The 22,142-nt window shown below is 41.7% G+C and overlaps 1 protein-coding gene across 4 annotated transcripts in view; it reads right to left on the reverse strand.

Annotated features, from left to right (window-relative positions):
* The window catches only part of LOC121548364 (E3 ubiquitin-protein ligase ubr3-like), a 62,083-nt gene that overhangs the window by 33,411 nt on the left and 6,530 nt on the right, over positions 1-22,142 (reverse strand). For 2 of the 4 annotated variants that reach the window (XM_045210320.1, XM_045210318.1), the window contains exons 2-26: positions 18,649-18,788; positions 18,290-18,442; positions 16,138-16,287; positions 15,929-15,969; positions 15,770-15,836; positions 15,522-15,652; positions 15,172-15,400; positions 14,872-15,051; positions 13,484-13,617; positions 13,277-13,363; positions 13,122-13,187; positions 12,942-13,031; positions 10,988-11,116; positions 10,840-10,892; positions 10,547-10,680; positions 10,328-10,413; positions 9,769-9,910; positions 8,909-9,005; positions 6,622-6,766; positions 6,360-6,464; positions 6,083-6,259; positions 5,768-5,800; positions 4,534-4,985; positions 2,968-3,056; positions 542-691 (exon numbers count right to left, since the gene is read on the reverse strand). In XM_045210320.1, coding sequence (XP_045066255.1) covers positions 542-691; positions 2,968-3,056; positions 4,534-4,985; positions 5,768-5,800; positions 6,083-6,259; positions 6,360-6,464; positions 6,622-6,766; positions 8,909-9,005; positions 9,769-9,910; positions 10,328-10,413; positions 10,547-10,680; positions 10,840-10,892; positions 10,988-11,116; positions 12,942-13,031; positions 13,122-13,187; positions 13,277-13,363; positions 13,484-13,617; positions 14,872-15,051; positions 15,172-15,400; positions 15,522-15,652; positions 15,770-15,836; positions 15,929-15,969; positions 16,138-16,287; positions 18,290-18,442; positions 18,649-18,788 — 3,260 coding nt within the window. The remainder of the gene's footprint in view (positions 1-541; positions 692-2,967; positions 3,057-4,533; positions 4,986-5,767; positions 5,801-6,082; positions 6,260-6,359; positions 6,465-6,621; positions 6,767-8,908; positions 9,006-9,768; positions 9,911-10,327; positions 10,414-10,546; positions 10,681-10,839; positions 10,893-10,987; positions 11,117-12,941; positions 13,032-13,121; positions 13,188-13,276; positions 13,364-13,483; positions 13,618-14,871; positions 15,052-15,171; positions 15,401-15,521; positions 15,653-15,769; positions 15,837-15,928; positions 15,970-16,137; positions 16,288-18,289; positions 18,443-18,648; positions 18,789-22,142) is intronic. The other 2 variants (XM_045210327.1, XM_045210324.1) reach the window with 1 other exon arrangement.

Genomic DNA, 22,142 nt, shown 5'->3' on the forward strand with positions numbered 1-22,142 from the left:
CACTTAGTGTTTACATTGTCTTTTGATAGGCATAATATGAAACAGCAGTTGGCAGATCATATAAGGTGTTCTTTTGACCTTGAGGCGGCAAGTGTTCCCAAAACGCAACTAATTACTAATAAAACATGCCATTTATTTTCATGACAGTGAATGATCCTCCTCTGTCTGGGCAGGACAGCATCGAAATTAACTCTTAGCAGAGAGAGGCAGTATGAAAACGCAGCCAGGGATCAACATGAATGATAAATGAGTCAATTAAAACAGCTAACCTGCCTATTACAATTACATTTCCAATATGGTGTAGCCAAGCTGCCATGAATAACGGTTTTGGTTTAATCGGCAAGGGCCGTGCTAAGGGAAGTAGATGTTCATATCTATGAAATACACTACCTGTTCAAATTACTTCGTATTGCCATTTCATTTGTAGGTGGTTGAAATTTAACTAGAAAATCAGGACAGGGGTGAGACAAAAGACTGTAGGCCATTCATTTAGTTATGTGAAACAGTGAGGGGGATACTGGGGGATGTAGTGCAGTAGTACCTGAGGATGCCTGGAGGAGAACCACCAGGCCAGTGGGCCGGTCCTCAGTGGAAGGGCCACTCTGGCCACAGATCACACAGTCATAGAGGACCTCAGACTCCTTTACCTCAGAGGCACCCAGGTCCATAGCTGCTTCAGCGTCCGGGGATTCTAACAGACACACGACAACACAAAGGGTTACTTTTGGTTCCTCAATGCAACACTTCATTAATACCACATTAAAAGGCTTCATCAGAAATGCTGGAGATATATCTAGAATAGATCCTATTTGGAGCTGGACAGCAATTATGCATTCTAAACAGGTTTTCTGACCAATTGACATTAAAATAACATAGAGAAGACAAACATATTGGAATAAGTGCTTGGAGCTCAGGGACGATCTTGGCAAGCCATGTGTAAATAAACCAAAACATTAGGAGGTAATGTGGTGTGAAACTCTGCCGTCTTTGGGGCCGGCTAAAACAGAGTTAATAAAATGCCATTTGAGGAGGTCACTGACAGATAAGCTTGCGTTCCTTCCTAGAAATAATACCACGCTCAATTACTTTGTTATTTCCTAATTCATAGCAAAATGACTAGTTCTATTAGTGGGACACGGGTCCAAACATTTCCACTTTGGTGAAATAGGATGTATTTTCCTATACAATTGCATTTTCTCAAATACAAGATGAGAAAGGTGGGTAAAGAGGATAAGCATTGACAAAAGCTCAGGTAGCTTTCAGACATACTGGAACACCATTAACTGTACTGTAGTGGAAAGGAATACAAACATTGGACTGTGCCTACTGATGTGATATTCATTTTAAAATGTTAAAGAGTTCAATTTGAACAGCAAATATTGCATAGAAATGTCGACCCGTGTTGGAATTGATTTATTGCGTCAGGTGGACTATGATCTCGGGAGAGGTCAGTGTGTTCTAAGGGAAATGAAAACAGTTTGCATTAGATGGAACAGCTTAGGCCTCAGGCCATCAGTGCACGCAGAGCTGGAGACAAGGACACTGCTGTTGCTATGGAGGACTACACCTTGCTATGCTATTTTTCGCTCCTGTACAACATACGTGTAAAATCTTGCAGTAAACATTGTAGCATGATTGTCGCTACAACTATCCTCACTCAATTTGAATGCTTTCAGATGGCATCCTATGAAGGATACGGTGGTATTTTTAGCCCTCCAATGGCATAGCCTACAACTGCTCAATCATAAACAAATCACTGTCGAAAGTCATTTAAATATGAAAATCTATATCATAAATATTAGCCTCAAAGTCATTCCAATTTAGAGGCCATAATAAGTCATGCTACAAAACCATTTAAAAAGCAGATGCTCACAACATCTGTTGCCCGAATCAAACGCATGAATTCTCAGAAACAATAGGATCATATCTTGAAACACATGAGCTTCAGGGTATTCAAATGGTTATATTTCATGTGGCACACAGCTAGGAGTGAGAACAAAAACGCAACACAGTAAACAGGAATTCGAAAAGGGGATTTTGTCATTGCGCATAAAACACAAGACATCATTGTACCCCAATATGCCGGTCTTATCTTGGCTTTAGTTTTCCACAAAGCCCATAACCACTGTGGCCAAGACCACCGGGAGAATAATGTTTGACCAGATGCTTTTACCATTGGACCAATTTGCCTTGTTAAAAGCCCAGCGCAAATATTCATATCATCTGTGACCTTTGATTCAATCTGTAAAATAAATATAGCTCATGAGAAGCAAATGACCATTCTTTATACTGATAAGATGGATACACAAGCTAATCCATTCAATAAATGTGGGTCAATGTCAGCAAGGACACCTACAAAAAGATGGTGAAATTACTATTCAAATGATGGTAAACTTCTTCAATATCAGTGCAAATATGCAAACTCCATTTACATTGTTAAACCCTGCCTAAGTGCTCCCTCTGATCACAGAGACCATTATTCATCCACTAACCACGCTGTGTCAGGGTGGTCCCTGGGAGTCCATCCCACTATTAGTGCTTTGATCCACTGTGCACTCAACCAGCACAGCTCCAACCCCAGGGGAGTGCTTTCCTCTCATTGCTCCTAACAAGTGTAGGTAGACCATTGGAGGGCCGAGGGCTGTGGCCAGTGTCACCTTGCCACAGTGAAAAAGGCTAAGCTTTCTTTCCTTCAAAGACTATAATGGAACGAGTCCACAAAATGTCCTCAGCATGAGTGCCGTGGAGTCCACTTGAATGTTATAGCGAACCGGGCCCTGTATCCAAGAAGTGCTAGCATATATTGCACCATCAAATACATCTGTCAATACATTAGTAGAGCCAGAAGCTTGTAAAGGTTTCTGAGAAAACTGACCCAACATCCACAATAATTCATAGATGGGGGAACAATAGGACTGAGCTTTGAGAATGAGAAATGCTGCAGGACCAAATGAATCACTCCCTTACCAACATCCATGGCTGTTTCCATGAAACTCTTCTGTCTGGAGGCAAACTCAGCCAGGAGTTTCTGCTGTCTCTCTCGAGCCCTCTGACGCCTGAAAGGAAAACACAACTTAAAATCACAGAAGATTTCTTACATTTAAAACTGTCATCAATACAAAAGTCACAGTCAAACCATTTCACATAACTGTCAAAGTGTTGCATAGCGTGGAAATAGTCTGAAACTCGTGGTGACAGCACCACAAATAAAACAAACAAAACATCTTATGGAGTTATTCTAATCAAATCAAATTCTATTTGCCACATGCGCCGAATACAACAGGTGTAGACATTACAGTGAAATGCTTACGTACAAGCCCTTAACCAACAATGCATTTTTTAAGTGTTAAGTAAAAAAATTAAAGCAAATAACTAAAGAGCAGCAGTAAAATAAAATATCAGTAGGGAGGCTATATACAGGGGGTAATGTGTACTTAAAATAGAGTGCTGAGGCATATGGCCCAGGCTTCCATTATTCTGATGCAGGACTAATGCCTATTCTCTTCACTGATGGGGTTAACCCATCTCCATAGCAACAGCTTCCATGGGTAAGTGGAAATTCTTGGTTTTATTAAAACACTGAAAGCCCTTCTCTCACTGGCTAGCCATTAAATCACCACCACTCACCCACCAGTACATTACCATTTCCAGAGAGTGTTTTTCATCAGACGCCACCACAAAAGGCATACTAGATCATGTGAGATTGGCTTTGTAGCATTGGACAATGATACATACAAACTAGAAAGTAAGAGTCTATTTTGAACAAGGCTACAGTATGTGACTGGGTGCTGGGCTGTGAAGGTGATTATTTCCTTAATGTGGCTGGCGGTAGCTCCTGTGCAGACTTGAAGGGAGCAGGGTTGACTGTAAATAGAGACCCCTAATAAGAGGACATAAACAAATGGTGACAGGAGTGTCACAGCTCAGTAATTCCCACTGACAGCTTCAGGGGCACAGACAGCCCGCCTGAGAAATGTGCAGCACCCCCTTTCGGCTTCCTCTGCCATTGGCTGGCCCACAGTCGCCCTGGCAACGGCCCGATAGCAGGGCTCTACACTGACATTTTATTTGATATATTTTTTTTACAAGGAGCACGTATGCGCCTAAATTGAAGAATGTAGGCTCACAAAGAAATTTACTAGCACAATTTTAAATATTTGAGATATTAAAGCTAGAATCTTATATTATTCTAGGCACACTGGTGCTCCCAAATAAAAATTGCAGGTCGCTCAGCAAAATATTTAGGTGCATAGACGAGTAAAATGGTCGCACTGTAGAGCCCTGAGGTGCTACCTTTGTCTTTGTCTGCGGGCCGAGTCAACCCCAGGGGGCTTACAGAATACAAATTCATACTCTGCAGATGCCCTTTGACCAACTTCAAAAGAGTTTCTCATTTCAAAAGCTAATAAAGTCCTCACATTGAAACCTTTTAACGTTGATTATTATATTACAATTTAAGTGTTGTAAAATAAAGTGACACCACATAAGTTGGTGATGATGGTTTTGCAAACGGAGTGAGCGCCTGTAACAAACCTCTCCTCCTTATCCATGGTCTTCTTGGCAGTGGGGCTGTTCTTCTTGGGAGCGACGGGAGGAAAGACCTTCCCACAGATCTCCTGGATGCTGCGCTTGCTCTGGTGGCTGCGCCTGGCCGCCTTGGTGAGGATGCGCTCGATGGCGGTGATGCCGTCCCCGTGGACGTGGCGGTTTGGGTTGGCGTCCATGTCCTCCAGCCAAGTGGCCGACAGAGAGTTCTGCTTGGCCGACAGCTTCTGGTGCAGCTTGATGAGCAGGGAGAGCATGCTCTCGTGGATCTCCAGGATCTCGGTGACCAGCTGGGGAGGCGTGCCGGGCGGGACCCAGCGCGTGGAGCTGCTCTTGGGCCGCACCACCTGGCTAGCCTCGGTGCTGCTGCGGTTGATGATCTCCTGGAACTTCCTCCGGCGCTCCGCCACCAGGCTGAACACCTGCGCCTCCCGCACATTCTACAATAGCAGAGGCACACATCAGATCTCTCTCCTACACACACACAGACCTGCTTTCCAAACAATGGCCCTCTCAATAAACACATGCAGATGATGGGGAACAAGAGACACCCATGTGACCACCTTTCCTTCCAATTCATCCGGTCCTTGTCAAAACGCTGTGTTTCATGTACACGACACAAATGCCAGCGAGTACAAACACTGCTCAAATAAAACATCACAGAAAGCCATTTTGGCATGATGGATCCTGACTCCCTACATTAGAGGGAGGACATCTTGCCATCAGCAGATGGACACGGCACACATATCAAAGTCACATTAAATACCCATTCAAAAAATTCAGCTGACTTTTCAAGAGAAACCTCAGAGTGCTAGTTCATATTGTGAGAAAATTCAACCCCCCCCGCCTTACATGTGAAAAACGTTGCGATAACCTGCCCTGACAATGGACGGGAGCACTGTTAAATAAACATACATCACACAGCCCAGTCGGAGCGCCATCAATCAAGGTGACATGCAGTTAAAAAGCGTTTACCCAGAATCACATTATACACTTAATTAGTTTCAACCCCATCAGAGCAAAACACTACACACAAAAAAAAACACAAAAAAACAGACTGCAACCTAAAAATGGCTACAAATCATAAGACACAACCATGAAGAGAATAACGTTGTCATGAGTTTTTACACAACGGTCAGAACAGAACACACTGCAAGGCCCTGAGGACATCAACCAGGTCTTTCTAATAAGACCAAACAAACACTCAAATGCAAACAGCTACCTCTCTCCAATTCCCTGTCAGACGCCTGGAATTCTGTGGAACAAAAGTACGGCAAAACAACATACGTAAGTGCCTTTAACACATATGACCCTGGCAAAGAGCGACCTCTCCACAACAAAAGAGGATACGACAGGCTACATAATACAAAAATACCCAGTATACCGAACACATTGAAGGAACATTATACCTCATCTACCCTGAGGCAAGCAATTCTGAGCACAGACTCTGAACATGACCTGTACAGTAGTATGAATACATGAGTCGAGGCAGTACCACCCAGTGTGCAGGCAGGGTATAGACAGGATGTTATCTGACCTGGCCGAAGTTGGATGCCTCAGCGCTGGTGCTGGCAGGGGGCTCCCGCTCCCGCTTCACCTCGGGGGCAGTCTCAGGCACCCTCACCCTAACGTAGTTGATGACATGGTGCAGGTTGGACAGGAGGTTGGTGCCTGGGAACCAGCTGTCATGGCAGTGCTCTTCAATGCAAGGCTCCTAGTCACAGAACATGAGGCAGGAGGATAATGTGAAGAACACATAGGAAGAAACTAGAGGAAACTAATGAACGTAGTCTTTGAGTGGCTGAAAGTCTAACCTCATCCTCCTTGTCCTCTTGAACCTGGTTGTCCAAGCCCAGCTCAATCAGGTAGAGCACCATGCACAGAACGTGCTCAGACATGTTGGAGTGATCCAGCCAGATCTAAAACAAAACATTTCATTATAGTTCTGCCAAATTCAACCATAGGGCAATCTCACCATCAGTTATATCAAAGACAATGAAATTCGGATGCACAGGTGTTTGAGGGACAAATAAAGCGATTAATAATATGAATGAAGAGAGGTGTTGGAAGGGTCACCTTGTAAAGCAGTGTGAAGATGACAATGTGCAGCGTCTTGCAGTGTAACAGCCTATCCAGGCCTTTGTAACATAGGTGCAGAGGAGTCCGCTCTTTGTAAGGCGGCCATGGATTCCCTGTCGTGTGCATCCCAGACTGTTTCAAGCTGGATACAACAACAAATCAGGTAAATTCCAAGCAATAATACGGTCAATTCAAAAGAACAATCAATAGAGATCAATCCAACATCACAAACACATAGGTAATAATGTGACATTAAATAATCTCCCGAGTAATTTACCACACAAAACCTTTGCCTATGGGCTCCCAAGTGGCGCAGCGGTCTAAGGCACTGCATCACAGTGTTGAAGCAGCACTACTGCCTGGGGTTCGATCCCAGGCTGTCTCATTACCGGCCGTGACCGGGAGTCCCATAAGGGCGGCGCACAATTGGCCCAGCGTCGTCCGGGTTAGGGGAGGGTTTGGCCGGGGAGGGTTTACTTGTCTCATCGTGCTCTAGCGACTCCTTGTGGCAGTGTTTCCTCCGACACATTGGTGCAGCTGGCTTCCGGGTTAAGCGAGCCTGGTTGTCCAAGCCCAGGGGTCACCTTAAGCGAGCGTTAAGAAGCGCGGTTTGGCGGGACATGTTTCGGAGGACGCATGACTCGACCGTCTCCTCTCCTGAGCCCGTTGGGAAGATCGTAATCACGTAATTGGGGATAATAAATGCACTTTGTCTACGCAATGTAACAGCCGATCAGCTGAAAAGTCTCACGGTTATATAAAATGTGGCCTGGCTGACAGGCAATCCATCATATTCAAACAGTGTGAACGAGTAACATAAGCCTGATATCACAGACGGAGGTGGGGAAATATGATAACCTGTCATGACACCACGTTTACTACGCTCCGTACTAGAATGTAGTTTTGATGAAGTGATAATCTAAAAATACCAAACAGAAATCAAAATTATTCTTATTTCTTGTTCAACATGGATTGAATTGCTTGGATTTCTAAAATTGCCTTTGTTCAATATAGCCTACATTTGGTATTGAAGAAATCATAGAGAAAAAAAACAAAAAAAACATTACCCATGTAATCTTTCCTTGCCCTTAAACTGCTATTTCAAATTAAGAAGGGCTGCCAGGAGAGGACACTTCAGTATATTTAGTCACTTCACATCTTAAAGAGATCTTCAGGAAATTAACCTAACAGTATAGCTTTCACCCCAACCATCACATTTGTCTTCGGAGACGTCCAACCTAAATCTAACAAGAAAGGATTTCCTCAATTCTATTACAGTTTGCCATTAAGACATTTAGTTCACTGTCGAGTAAAATCATTGGAACCAACCCTATCACTATGTTGGCCTAATCCCTCTCTTCCCTCCCTTCAAGGGCAGGTGGGAACAGCGACCCTGTAAGTCTAATTTTTCCATCTATAGAACATTGCCAGGTTACAACCTATGCCATCACAACCTGCAGCTGAGCGACTCATCCATGCCTTTATTTCATCCCGTCTGGACTATTGTAATGCCCTTTTTGTTGGCGCATCTGTCAAGTGCCTAAACAGGCTACAATATGTCCAGAAATGTGCTGCACATGTCCTCAACCACACCTCCCCTTACGAGCACATTACTCCAGTGCTGTTCAACCTCCACTGGCTCCCCATATGCTCACGCATCGACTACAAAATCCTGGTTCACATCTACCAAGCTATCCACAACTCTGGACCCAAGTACCCGTCTGACCTCATTCTACCCTCCTGCACTACACGCACCCTTTACTCCTCCAGGTCCATCTCCCTTCAGCAGCCCTGCAACAGACTAAAAACTATGGGTGACAGGGCTTTCAGTTGCGCGGCTCCGCGGCTATGGAACACACTTCCAGACACTATTAAGGCTGCAGAGTGTCTGTCCTTCTTTAAGGCCCAGATCAAGACCGTGCTGTTCAGAAAAGCTTTCAAGAACCTCTGCTAATTCTGTTCTCATGTTGTCCGAATCTGGCGACACCTGTATACAGCTTTGATTTTTGTCTGTGTTCTAGGTTTTGGATTGTTTTTATTATTATTAATTTTTTTATTGCACCTTGGGTCTGAGAAAAGCACTTTACAAATTTAAAAAAGTATTATTATTATTATTATTAAGCAGGGCATGACACCCACCCGCTCGGTTTGACAATACTGAATGTACTGTTAAAATAACTATGTATTCATAAATAGTCATTCAAAACCTGAACACTATTCACATGCTTTAAAAAAAACATTAACTTCTTGCTGGAGACAATGCACTTAGTGACTGTTAACTTACAATGCTGAGTATCTGTCCATTGCTGACTGGACATCACGACGGTAGACTGTTCTGAGAATAACCATGATGGGGTCAAACTCCTTCTCCCACACCTCCGCTGGAAAACAAAGACCAATCCTTTAGGAACACCTGCTAAAAAGTCACGTTGACATACAATTCATTATTTTTTTCTCCTGAGCGCTCAGAAAGTGGTTTTAGCCTGCCCCCAAGTGGAATGTGCTATGACAGTAAATTTGGAGTCGCAATGGCAATGACTGTGTATAAACTTCAATTTAAAACAAAATCATAAGGCTGACATTAGTATAGGACACCTAATGAGCCAAATCCTGATCTGATACCATAAAAGGGACAATGCTTTATAACAGCCATGGACTTAAAAAGACACTGCTCTCAGCAATGGCCTATATCAGGTAATAGGGGAGAAAAAGGGTATTGATGTAACTGCCTGAAGGGCATCACAATTTCAAACGTGTGCAGGGCAATAATTAAGTCTTCAACAGGGACCTTGTCTTGATTCAGTCTTGTGATTTGTGCAAGTCCTTAGGTTTCTGCATGGGTAAAACTATAGTCAATTGTGGTGCATGAGTGCCCTCTCAAGGCAGACTGGTGAAAAAGCACCTGTGATTATGTTGAATGGAAAACAATATGCTTGGTGTTGATCCAACAAAGCCTTTGGACAGCATGTATTCATTAGTCACACATCGTAGCAAAACTTTTGCACCGTAGTAAAACGTTTTGAAGTGAAAACAAGAGTTTCTATTGGACAAATTCATGTAGGTCCCTCCCTGTTGAGTTCTGTTTGCTTACGTTCTTTACCTAGTGAACACATTCCAAGCCAGGAGCTACAACAGACAACTTACCTTTAGGTGTGTACATGCCCTGCTGCATGGAACCCCCTAGTTCAAACACGGGGGCTTTGAAGTCAGCCACGGCCGACAGCATCTCCTCAAAGCTGCAACTTCCTGGAACAATCCCACTCTTGGGGTTGGGATTCTCAGGAATCTGAATATTCACTTCAGGAAAGTATGCAACCAGGCAAATGTGCAGCATAATAAAGGTGATCCCAAAAAGTGAAAATGCAAGACTGTTTGCTGCGTGTTAAAATATGCAATTTTACATCGATTAAACTAGTCACAATCAAAGTCACATGTACCAACAGGGGGAAGGTCTGATGAAAACAAGGTGTTTTGGTGGGTTTTCCAATTTGTAGAACAGGGACAACACAATTACACATTCTACCAAGGGAACAAACAAGCTCTTCAGAAAAACATTTACCACTGACCACAGAAAATCTGGAGACCAAATATACAGCGAACAACAACTCATAATGAGAATCAAAGTGAGAACATACTGACCACGGGTAAGGATATTAAATTAATTATACTGGGAATTGTGAGGCTGATAAAACAGTGAGGATACGAGGTCCAACAGTGAACTGTGGGTACGATCGTTCATGCACAGTTGGGAGACCATCTCGGCTCTGAGAATCTCATCATCTGACATGCCTATCAATGAGAGGGAGAAATATTCATTACACATGTATAATCTATGGATAATGCCAATATAGTCAGCATGATACAAATATTCCAATTGTTTTTCATGTACAATTTCCTTCTCCCTTGTTGTACCTGCACTTACCCAAGTGGATGCGAAGACTGGACAAGATGACGAGAAACGTCAAGGCTCCCTCCAGCATTGGCCTCTCCTGCTCACCGTCCAGTACAGTATTCTGGTGCACAGAGGCCATGGTCAACAGGTCCACCACTTTGAATCTGTATATGAAATACATGTTACTGCCAGTAACACCTGTGGGCTACTCTTCATCAAGTTATTCAAAATGGGATTTTTCAATGGGTGATGATAAACAAGGTCAATCAAGTTCAGCGAAAAATGACAAATCGAAAGGACTTTTCCAACAGGTCCGACCGTACCTCTCGAACACTGAAGAAATGAAGTAGTCGGGATCTAGCCTTGACGCACACACCTATCGACAGATTGGTAAGAACATTTTTAGAATGGAGTTTATGACATTATAACAATCCCTAATGTTGCAATCACCTTGAAGAAAGTAGTCTATACCTGGAGCAGAAAGATGTCTGGATCGATCATAGAGTTGCAGAAGTGAGACTGCACGTAGGTCATAGCCTGTCCTTTGATTTGCAGACCATTTCTGACCCACATGTTACTGTGGATCTCTGACAGGCTTGCCTATAAGAAAAACACAAGGGACATTAACATAAAATGCAATGTACCTACTGTATACAGTACATTGAACAAACATTAAGGCATCTCCAGAGTACACAGTCACACAGGAATCCTTTAAACAGCCAGTCCTCCTACTCATATACACTAAAGGTCAATAGTTTTAGGACACCTACTCATTCAAGGGTTTTTCTTTATTTTTACTATTCTCTACATTGTAGAATAATAGTGAAGACATCAAAACTATGAAATAACACATATGGAATCATGAAGTAACCAAAATAGTGTTAAACAAATCAAAATATGTTTTATATTTGAGATTCTTAAAATAGCCACCCTTTGCCTTGACAGCTTTGCACACTCTTGGCATTCTCTCAACCAGCTTCATGAGGTAGTTACCTGGAATGCATTTGAATTAACAGGTGTGCCTTCTTAAAAGTTAATATGTGGAATGTATTTCCTTCTTAATGTGTTTGAGCCAATCAGTTGTTTTGTGACAAGGTAGGGGGGGGTATACAGAAGATAGCTCTATTTGGTAAAATACCAAGTCCATATTATGGCAAGAACAGCTCAAATAAGCAAAGAGCAACGACAGTCCATCATTACTTTAAGACAAGAAGGACAGTCAATACGGAACATTTCAAGAACTTTGAAAGTTTCTTCAAGTGCAGTCGAAAAACCATCAAGCGTTATGATGAAACTGGCTCTCATGAGGACCGCCACAGGAATGGAAGACCCAGAGTTACCTCTGCTGCAGAGGATAAGTTAATTAGTTACCAGCCTCAGAAATTGCAGCCCAAATAAATGCTTCACAGAGTTCAAGTAACAGACACACTCAACATCAACTGTTCAGAGGAGACTGCGTGAATCAGGCCTACAAGGTCGAATTGCTGCAAAGAAACCACTACTAAAGGACACTAATAATAAGAAGAGACTTGCTTGGGCCAAGAAACACGAGCAATGGACATTAGACCGGTGGAAATTTGTTCTTCGGTCTGGAGGCCAAATTTGAGATTTTTGGTTCAAACCGCCGTGTCTTTGTGAGACGCAGTGTGGGTGAACAGATGAGCATGGAGGAGGTGTTATGGTCTGGGGGTGCTTTGCTGGTGACACTGTCTGTGATTTATTTAAAATTCAAGGCACACTTAATCAGCATGGCTACCACAGCATTCTGCAGCGATACGCCATCCCATCTGGTTTGGGCTTAGTGGGACTATCATTTGTTTTTCAACAGGACAATGACCCAACACACCTCCAGGCTGTGTAAGGGATATTTTACCAAGAAGGAGAGTGATGAAGTGCTGCATCAGATGACCTGGCCTCCAAATTGAGATGGTTTGGGATGAGTCGGAACGCAGAGTGAAGGAAAAGCAGCCAACAAGTGCTCAGCATATGTGGGAACTCCTTCAAGACTGTTGGAAAAGCAGTCCAGGTGAAGCTGGTTGAGCAAATGCCAAGTGCGCAAAGCTGTTATCAACGCAAATGGTGGCTATTTGAAGAATCTAAAATATTAAATATATTTTGATTTGTTTAATACTTCTTTGGTTACTACATGATTCCATATGTGTTATTTCATAGTTTGATGTCTTCACTATTATTCTACAATGTAGAAAATAGTAAAAATAAAGAAAAACCCTTGAATGAGTAGGTGTTCTAAAACTTTTGACCGGTAGTGTATTTAAAAGACACTAATAACTGTTTGGGTATAAGGGGGAAGTCAGCCTTTCCTTTTCAGACATTGTGTGACATTCACCCACAACTTCTTCTGATATTTGAGGCATTATCAAGGCATTGAAATTACATGTGTAATGGTCCTGTATTGGTGCAATACCTGAATCTGGAGTGGATGGACCATGATCCTCATGAGCATCTCTTGGTCTGGGAGTAGACTCTCCAGGTCAAGCCCCTGGCACTTCACTGCCTGTGAGACAATATACACAGTCAACTCACTGCAAAAGAGGACTTAAAGCGGCAGGAACAGAACTTATAAAGTGTTATAGATCTACCATACCTTGCTTAGGAACATGGCGTAGTAGCGGTGCAGTGGCAGGTGAAACGTCACTTGATTTGGAGCAAGCTACAGAGAAACAGAGACCAGATATAAACACTAAAGGAAACGTTGGTCTACAAATGCTTCCTGACTGTTGTGCATATTTGCGGAGTTACCTCATCTACAAAGCCAATGGCATCAAACCAGATCTGCAGAGTCTCCAAGCAGTAACGCACCACCGTTTTGGTATATTCCTGTGTCTCCTGCAAATAAACAATGATTCATGGTGTAATCATTTTCCTAACGGTTTCTGTGCATAACACCTGAATGTCAAATAGCTTTAATGTGATGTGCATTATATTTAAGAGGGATATTGGACTCACTTTGACTTTGCAGTGTGTGAGGAGACCCCACATTGGTTGTGCGCAGGCCTCCAACTCTGCTGCAAATGCTGCATAGTATGTCTGGGACTCAAACTCCACGTGCTCACTCAACTCCCGCTTATTCAAGTTCATACCTACAGGACCAGACAAGAGCTTTCAGGGTTAGTCATCACATAACAGATAGCATTACAGTGGTCTCATTCACTAAAACAGCTTAAGGGACACAAAGACAAAGCAATGTTAACCTGGAAAACATATTTGTTGACATCTAGATAAGTCTAAGAATGGGGGGAAACCCATGTATGTAAGGGCAGTCTACACTCACATAGTGGCACTATGCTCTCTGCACCTTGCCTAAGTAAGTGGATACTCCAGCCCACAGTATCTGCGGCCAGGGGTTATTTTTAGGGTTATGGTGGACACAGCAGGAGTGCTGCACAGACAACAATTCAAATAGACACAAGGCCTGTGTTTGAGAGCATTCAATCCATGATGCATTGTGGGTAAATGGTGACTGACTGATCTACAAATAATGAGTATTTATTTATGATGCAGTCAGTCGGCAGTCACCTGCTGCAATTTAGAAAGAGCCCAAGGAGTCACATGCGCCATAATTGTCTTTGTCAGGTTCAATTACTATAAGAGTAAAATATAAAGTTGCCTTCGATGTGCCATAACATCCGTTTTGCTGGACATCTTGCTCAGCTATAGCAATTCGTGACCAACTATATAAAGCAGTGACTACCATCAACGGAAGGGAATAACAGAGGGCTAATATTGCATCATATGACTAAGCAGATAGTAACGGTCCAATGCAGCCGTTTTTATCTCAATATCAAATCATTTCTGGTTACCTTACTGTGATTGTTTTCAATTAAAATTGTCAAAAATAGCTTCTTAGCAAATTTCTCAAGCAATAATTTTGCTAGGACTTTCTGGGAGTGGTCTGATTGGGGAGGGGAAAACTGAAAACGAGCCGTTATTGGCAAAGAGGTTTGGAACTCTTTCTTATTGGTCTATTAACCAATTTACAGCCTGGTGATGTAACCAGGCAGGCCAAAACACCCTCTCTCCAAAACAGGCTGACATTTCAGGCGGTCTTTTCAAACAGCTCTTACACTAAAAAGGCATTATCATAGTTTTCACAATATTATTCCAACCTAGTGTAGAAATATATATAAAAACACAGGAAAAATCACATTTTTGACTACATTGGGCCTTTAACAGAGACAGATGACAGTATGACTCGAATAGATAAAGATCATACTAAAATCACACCAGCTATGCTACCAGAGAATAATGATTAGTCATCCTTGGGGCAAATGCTGACACATAACACAGTCCCAACTACCGCTGCTATTCAGATTCTTAAATCCACAGGGAATTACCTTGAAAGAAGGACACAAAGCTCATCCACAGCATGAGCAGTGAGTGGTCCTCCAGGAATTTCTTTGCTACACTTTGGTGTGAGAGAATATTAATAAAATCGCTAACTAAAGGCCAGTAAGTATTGTTCTTCAGCAGAGCCTCGCTGCAGTTTACCACAACATGGCGGCTGTTCTCTTCATCTGAAAATAAGGAAAAGAGTGACAGAACACAATTAGGCTCAGTAGTGTGGGAAGCAGTTTAGATTCATGAAGTCAGTGAAACAATCCACTCATCAGTATGGTCATTTAAACATAGCTCACCTTGAAGTTCACTTTTGATGAGGCAACTCTCCATCATGTAGAGGAGGACAGTGACCATGATGTCTAGTAGTTGACACTCCTCCGTCACATGACGTGCTAGGTCCTCATTGCTGAACAGCTGTACACTGATATGTACGATGCGGTTGGACATGGTATCCGACTCATGGCTTTTCATCAGAGTTTTCATAATGAATGCATAATGTTGAACAAATGTTTTCGTGAAGGTGATCTACAAAGCAAAAAAAGGACAACAAACAGGTAATAATGTTCTACATTCTACAGTCATAACAGCTTCTCTAAGCAAGAATGCAGCAGAGCCACTACACTTAGCTACAACCTGAAAGACATACCTTGTAGTCTTGATCTGGCAGCATGTTCAGTAGAAAAGTAACCATCTTCTGAGGAAACTCGTACTTTATTGTCCAAAACAGCAACTCCTCCAGAAAACATTTGTGTTTAAGAGAGTCCATAATGGATGGATCTAAGGACAGAATATACATTATTCTAACTGGTGTCTCCAGCCAATATTGAGTTTCACATAAAATATCAGTGTATTATTCATCATTACATAGAATGTAATGCATGTTATGTAAATTACCTTTGGTAGTGCTACTAAGTTTCACCCTCTTTCTCTGTCCAATAGATTGCTCCCCATCTTGATCCTCCTTTAAGAAAAACATAATGTGAAGTATTATAACTACTGTATCTATATTTCAATACTGAGAAGGCTAACTATTCTGATACAGTATTCACATACCTCTTTATTGGACTCATCAGGGCTGGCTGGTGCTGCGGCTCCTAAGGAAAACAGAGCGGAGACGGATGGCTGCCATTACTTCATTATTTCCTCGATTAATGAGTAATTGAGAAACACTACTTCCATTATGTTTCCATACTACAAAAACATGGCATGCAATCAGGGACTATTTTGAGCTCCAACTCCTAAAAGAGGGGATGAGGTCTTACCCTGTAAGACCAGAGCCCCTGTCTCAGCCCCTTGTGTGGGCTCTGCAGCCCCAGTCTGGGCCTTCTCCTCCACAGACACCAGGCCTGAGTTCTTCAGTGCTGACAGGTAGTTCTCGTAGTTCTTTTTTGCATATACATTCTCTTCTTGACCTACAGGGCATATTTACATATGAGATGTTTATTAAACTAATAGACATTCATTAGCATAACACCAATGGCATGTGTGGAGCATTGAATCATTATTGTTTGGCAATATTGATTAGTATAATTTCACCTTTTGATAGTTCCCCCAATGGTCAGAATAACATTCAACCAATGGCTTTACGAGAAAGTGGAAACAGACATACAGTTGAAGTCGGAAGTTTACATACACTTAGGTTGGAGTCATTAAAACTCGTTTTTCAACCACTCCACACATTTCTTGTTAACAAACTATAGTTTTGGCAAGTTGGTTAGGACATCTACTTTGTGCATGACCCAAGTAATTTTTCCAACAATTGTTTACAGACAGATTATTTCACTTATAATTCACTGTATCACAATTCCAGTGGGTCAGAAGTTTATACACTAAGTTGACTGTGCCTTCAAACAGCTTGGAAAATTCCAGAAAATGATGTCATGGCTTTAGAAGCTTCTGATAGGCTAATTGACATCATTTGAGTCATTGTAGTCCCGTGTAGCTCAGTTGGTAGAGCATGGCGTTTGCAATGCCAAGGTTGTGGGTTCGATTCCCACAGGGGGGCCAGTATGAAAATGTATGCACTCACTAACTGTAAGTCGCTCTGGATGAGAGCGTCTGCTAAAATGACTAAAAAATAAATAAAAATTGGAGGTGTACCTGTGGATGTATTTCAAGGCCTAACTTCAAACTCAGTGCCTCTTTTCTTGACATCATGGGAAAATCTAAAGAAATCAGCCAAGACCTCAGAATTTTTTTTTTACACCTCCACAAGTCTGGTTCATCCTTGGGAGCAATTTCCAAACGCCTGAAGGTACCACGTTCATCTGTACAAACAATAGTACGCAAGTATAAACACCATGGGAACACGCAGCCGTCATACCGCTCAGGAAGGAGACGCATTCTGTCTCCTAGAGATGAACGTACTTTGGTGCGAAAAGTGCAAATCAATCCCAGAACAACAGCAAAGGACCTTGTGAAGATGCTGGAGGAAACAGGTACAAAAGTATCTATATCCACAGTAAAACGAGTCCTATATCAACATAACCTGAAAGGCCGCTCAGCAAGGAAGAAGCCACTGCTCCAAAACCGCCATAAAAAAGCCAAACTACAGTTTGCAACTGCACATGGGGACAAAGATCGTATTTTTTGGAGAAATGTCCTCTGGTCTGATGAAACAAAAATAGAACTGTTTGGCCATAATGACCATTGTTATGTTTGGAGGAAAAAGGGGGTCGTTGCAAGCTGAAGAACACCATCCCAACCGTGAAGCACGGTGGTGGCAGCATCATGCTGTGAGGGTGCTTTGCTGCAGGAGGGATTGATGCACTTCACAAAATAGATGGCATCATGAGGAAGGAAAATTATGTGGATATATTGAAGCAACATCTCAAGACATCAGTCAGGAAGTTAAAGCTTGGTCGTAAATTGGTCTTCCAAATGGACAATGACCCCAAACATACTTCTAAAGTTGTGGCAAAAATGGCTTAAGGACAACAAAGTCAAGGTATTGGAGTGGCCATCACAAAGCCCTGACCTCATTCATATAGAACATTTGTGGGCAGAACTGAAAAAGCGTGTGCGAGCAAGGAGGCCTACAAACCTGACTCAGTTACACCAGCTCTGTCAGGAGGAATGGGCCAAAATTCACCCAACCTATTGTGGGAAACTTGTGGAAGGCTACCCAAAACATTTGACCCAAGTTAAACAATTTAAAGGCAATGCTACCAAATACTAATTGAGTGTATGTAAACTTCTGACCCATTGGGAATGTGATGAAAGAAATAAAAGCTGAAATATATCATTCTCTCTACTATTATTCTGACATTTCACATTCTTAAAATAAAGTGATGATCCTAATTGACCTAAAACAGGGAATTTTAACTAGGATTAAAATGTCAGGAATTGTGAAAAACTGAGTTTAAATGTATTTGGCTAAGGTGTATGTAAACTTCCGACTTCAACTGTATTTACCCATGCTCAGGTCCTTGAATGTTTGCTGATTCGTTAGGATCTTTGTCAGCACAGTTCTCATTGCTCCTCCCATCTTCGTCAGTTCTTCTAGGAAGGAGATCTGGGGCTCCAGCTGTTGTAAGACCTTCTGTAGGTCCCTCTCAGTTGATGTGTCTGTGAGACCAAGGTATGATAAAAGTTATGAAATTAAATGTGGCAGAAGGGCTCATGAATACAAGCAGAATTACCTACATAAGTTGTAAACTAACAATTTCTCCACAATGTTTTGTTTTGTTCTCTGAGGGCTGTTTAATTGCAATCAGCTATGAAAGGTGCTTTTAGGGTATCCTGTAGACATAGTGAGATGCTGTTTCTCCCACCTGGTTCAGTGTATCCATCCCTTAGGTACTGTATGATACAGATGATGAAACGAGGTAGGACCATCTCTGGCATCAGTAGTAAGTCTCGGGGGACTGAAGGCACATTCTCCCCGGTTCTTAACCGATGCCGTCTGCAAAACCTGACAGAGGACAACATCCATATATGTTTATTTCATAACCAAGAGAAGTACCTACAATTCATTGTGTTAGTATTTGGGAACAATTACTGGACAACCTATCTAATGGACACTAGCAGTGTATTTTGTCTTCCTTTAAAAATGCTAAATGACATGCATTATAATTTAGGCTACTAGTATTTCTGACTGCCTTGAACAAAATGTTGTGCCATGTCATCCATCAAACAAACAAAATAACTGCAGAAGAGTAAACTAATAACTCAAGAGGAATGGTGGGGAGTAAGCTGCAAAGAGGATATGTTAAAGAGCAACTCGATATGAGTCAGAAACATTTATTCTGTCAAAATGGACGAAAGTGTAAATAGTGTCATTTGTCATAAAGTCATTGTCGTCCAAAACTGAGTTTGTGAGACTTGTGGTCGTGACTGTGTCACAATGTAAATGAAGGTTCGTTTTGTTTCAATCCTGCCCACAAGTGATCATCAATTCAGAGTGCAGCTGCAAGACCCAATCATAATGCCTGTGGTTAATGTGGGTTCACTTTAGATTTACATTGTTTTACATTTTAGTCATTTAGCAGACGCTCTTATCCAGAGCGACTTACAGTTAGTGAGTGCATACATTTTCATACTGGCCCCCCGTGGGAAACGAATCCACAACCCTGGCGTTGCAAGCGCCATGCTCTACCAACTGAGCTACAGATATCCCTATTGGGCTAGTTAGGGACCATCAGTAAATTACACAATGTACATGGGACCATTTTTAAAATTCCAATAGCTCCAAATTTCAATGACTTAAATGTATAGTTGGTTTGAGTTTAAGTAATTAATATACACATATTGAAATTTCTAATGAGAAAACTAGAATGTGCACAACATGAAAATATTGTCTAATTTACATTGTGTCATTTATTTGGCGGTCCCTAACTAGCCCCAGAGACAGGCTGTCCAAAGTCAAACCAACTTCGCCATGGGCTCACACCAGACTGAATATAATTGGCAGAATAATTTGGCTAACTCTTCCCCTCTGTGAACACACACCCACATCAAACCACACCCCAAAACCAACTCACGTTTGAATTTAATCATGGCCGCTAGCATTTCTTAATGAACCAAATCTAAAACGAGGCCAAATCAGGAAGTGCAGTCGCCCTTTAATCTAAACATGACCTGATATGTCACAAGTGATTGAGTTATTCTGCAGGGAAAAAGTGTAATTATCCTAGAAACCTTGTAGGATTAGTTCATTTCAATAGTACAGTATTTGCATTGATAATATAAAATGCAAACCTTTCACAAAAATAGTCACTGACGGGGTTACCTACCCCACAACAGGAAAAACAGGTGTGTATTAATTACAACGATTCTGTTTTGCAACAAACATTTTACTCCAAACAGAAAACGTTTTGCAACGAAAACAAGAGTTTCTATTGGACAAATCCAGGTAGGTCCCTGACCGTTTCGTTCAGTTTGGTTCTTAAAGGTAAACGGTTTCTGTTGCGAGACGTAATGAATACACCTCTGCTGTGTTTATGGCCATTGCTGAAAGCTGTGTGTACTTGACTAGATTGCTGGGGTTTGGGTCCTATGACAGGGACGTGACCTAGCCTCTGATGTTTTGTTAGCTAGCTAACGTTAGCCACGTTATTGAGGCTGCGTTCAGACAGCCCAATTCATTTATTTTTTCGACTAATTGGTCTTTTGAACAACCATATCTTTTTCAAAGTGTTGGGTTCTATTTTTCTCATAATTGGATCTGTATGTGATGAATAACTTAGAAGGAATGCATTAATGATAAGCATAGGTTTGTACTATACTGATATAAATTGTTTCACATAACAGGCTGTGATTCATGTAAGGAACATTAGGGGGTAGAACAGATAAGACTTGTATTTCTTACAGATACGAACACTCTCTCTTTGTTGTCTGTGAAACCGTCCTTGAACGTAGGTACATAGAGTACAGATTGGAAGGGTGTCTTTTGGGTGCTGACTCTACAGGTTATTATGATAGCAATTTATGCCTGGGAACGGTGGAGCGCCAAGGGGTTGGGACTAACCCGTGCGCCAACGGATTGGCTGAGTAAAGTCTAAACCACACTCAGTCCTTTACTCTGATTGGCCAACAGAAGAGGTGGGAACTCTCTGTCAGAGTATTTGAGAAAGAACCTGTAAACAATGGTTTAGTTCTCTGTCTGCCCTGCGTGGTATTTCAGTGAGCCTGTATACGAACCATCATACTTATCATACATACATTTTGCATATAATAAATTTAGCTTGGATTGAATATCTCTTGATTATGTTTTCTCTTATTCCAATACCAGATTTGAATTACGCAATTTCTAACAATTGGTGACCTCTGACTGTGATCTGGTAGCGGAACTTCGCTGGGATTCATCCAGCCTATTGGACATCGCTGTCGTCGAACTGTGTGTTTCACAAAGTGCCCGGGCTTCTAAAAACACAGGTAAGCAGACACCTATTGTTTATATAACTAAAGTTCTGCATATTGGCTTTATCCAAATTAATTTTGTGAAACACCTGTTTGATGTAAGTGAACCATATTGTACGATAAATAACAATTACAGTATACTACTTCGATTTCATAATATACTATGCAAATGTTTGATAATTGTGATGGTTAAACCCATGGGAGTGCGAGCTATGATAAACTCATAGGAGGTACTTTAAAGTAGATTAGACAGTGCGAGCTATGACTTAAAACTCATAGGAGGTACTATAAAGTAGATTAGACAGTGCGAGCTATGACTTAAAACTCATAGGAGGTACTATAAAGTAGATTAGACAGTGCGAGCTATGACTTAAAACTCATAGGAGGTACTATAAAAAGTTAGACAGTGCAAGTGTTGTCGTATGCATGAGAGTGTGAATGATAAACCTGTATACCTTGATAGAAAACTAATTGGGAATTAAAACGTCTGTGGCTGTCCAAACTGTATAATTTGGGGATAACTGTTGGGTTTGTGGTTGCTTAAACCATATAACCCGTTAAAAACAATTGGGAACATAAAGCCAAAGTGATGAATTGTGTGACTGAACTGAAACGGTTGAGCTGATATGTTTGAACTGTGCCGTTTGGTGTTAGACATAGCATAATTCTGGTTTTAGGTGCTTGGGTTGAGGCTTTTTTGTTGATTATTTGATGTAATGTTTGATGTTTGACCCTGCAAAATACTGGTTAAACAATTAGACTGAAATAATTCGGTTTATCGTTTAAATATAAACATGCACCAACTTTAACTAATTAGGTGGGAATCATTTGATTTAAATAAATAGATTAAAGTACTTTAAATAACGACAGAATATTGGAAACACTAAAACGAGAAATAGCTCCTCAA

Source organism: Coregonus clupeaformis, chromosome 4 (genome assembly GCF_020615455.1).
Source record: "Coregonus clupeaformis isolate EN_2021a chromosome 4, ASM2061545v1, whole genome shotgun sequence".
NCBI classification, from domain to species: Eukaryota; Metazoa; Chordata; class Actinopteri; order Salmoniformes; family Salmonidae; genus Coregonus; species Coregonus clupeaformis.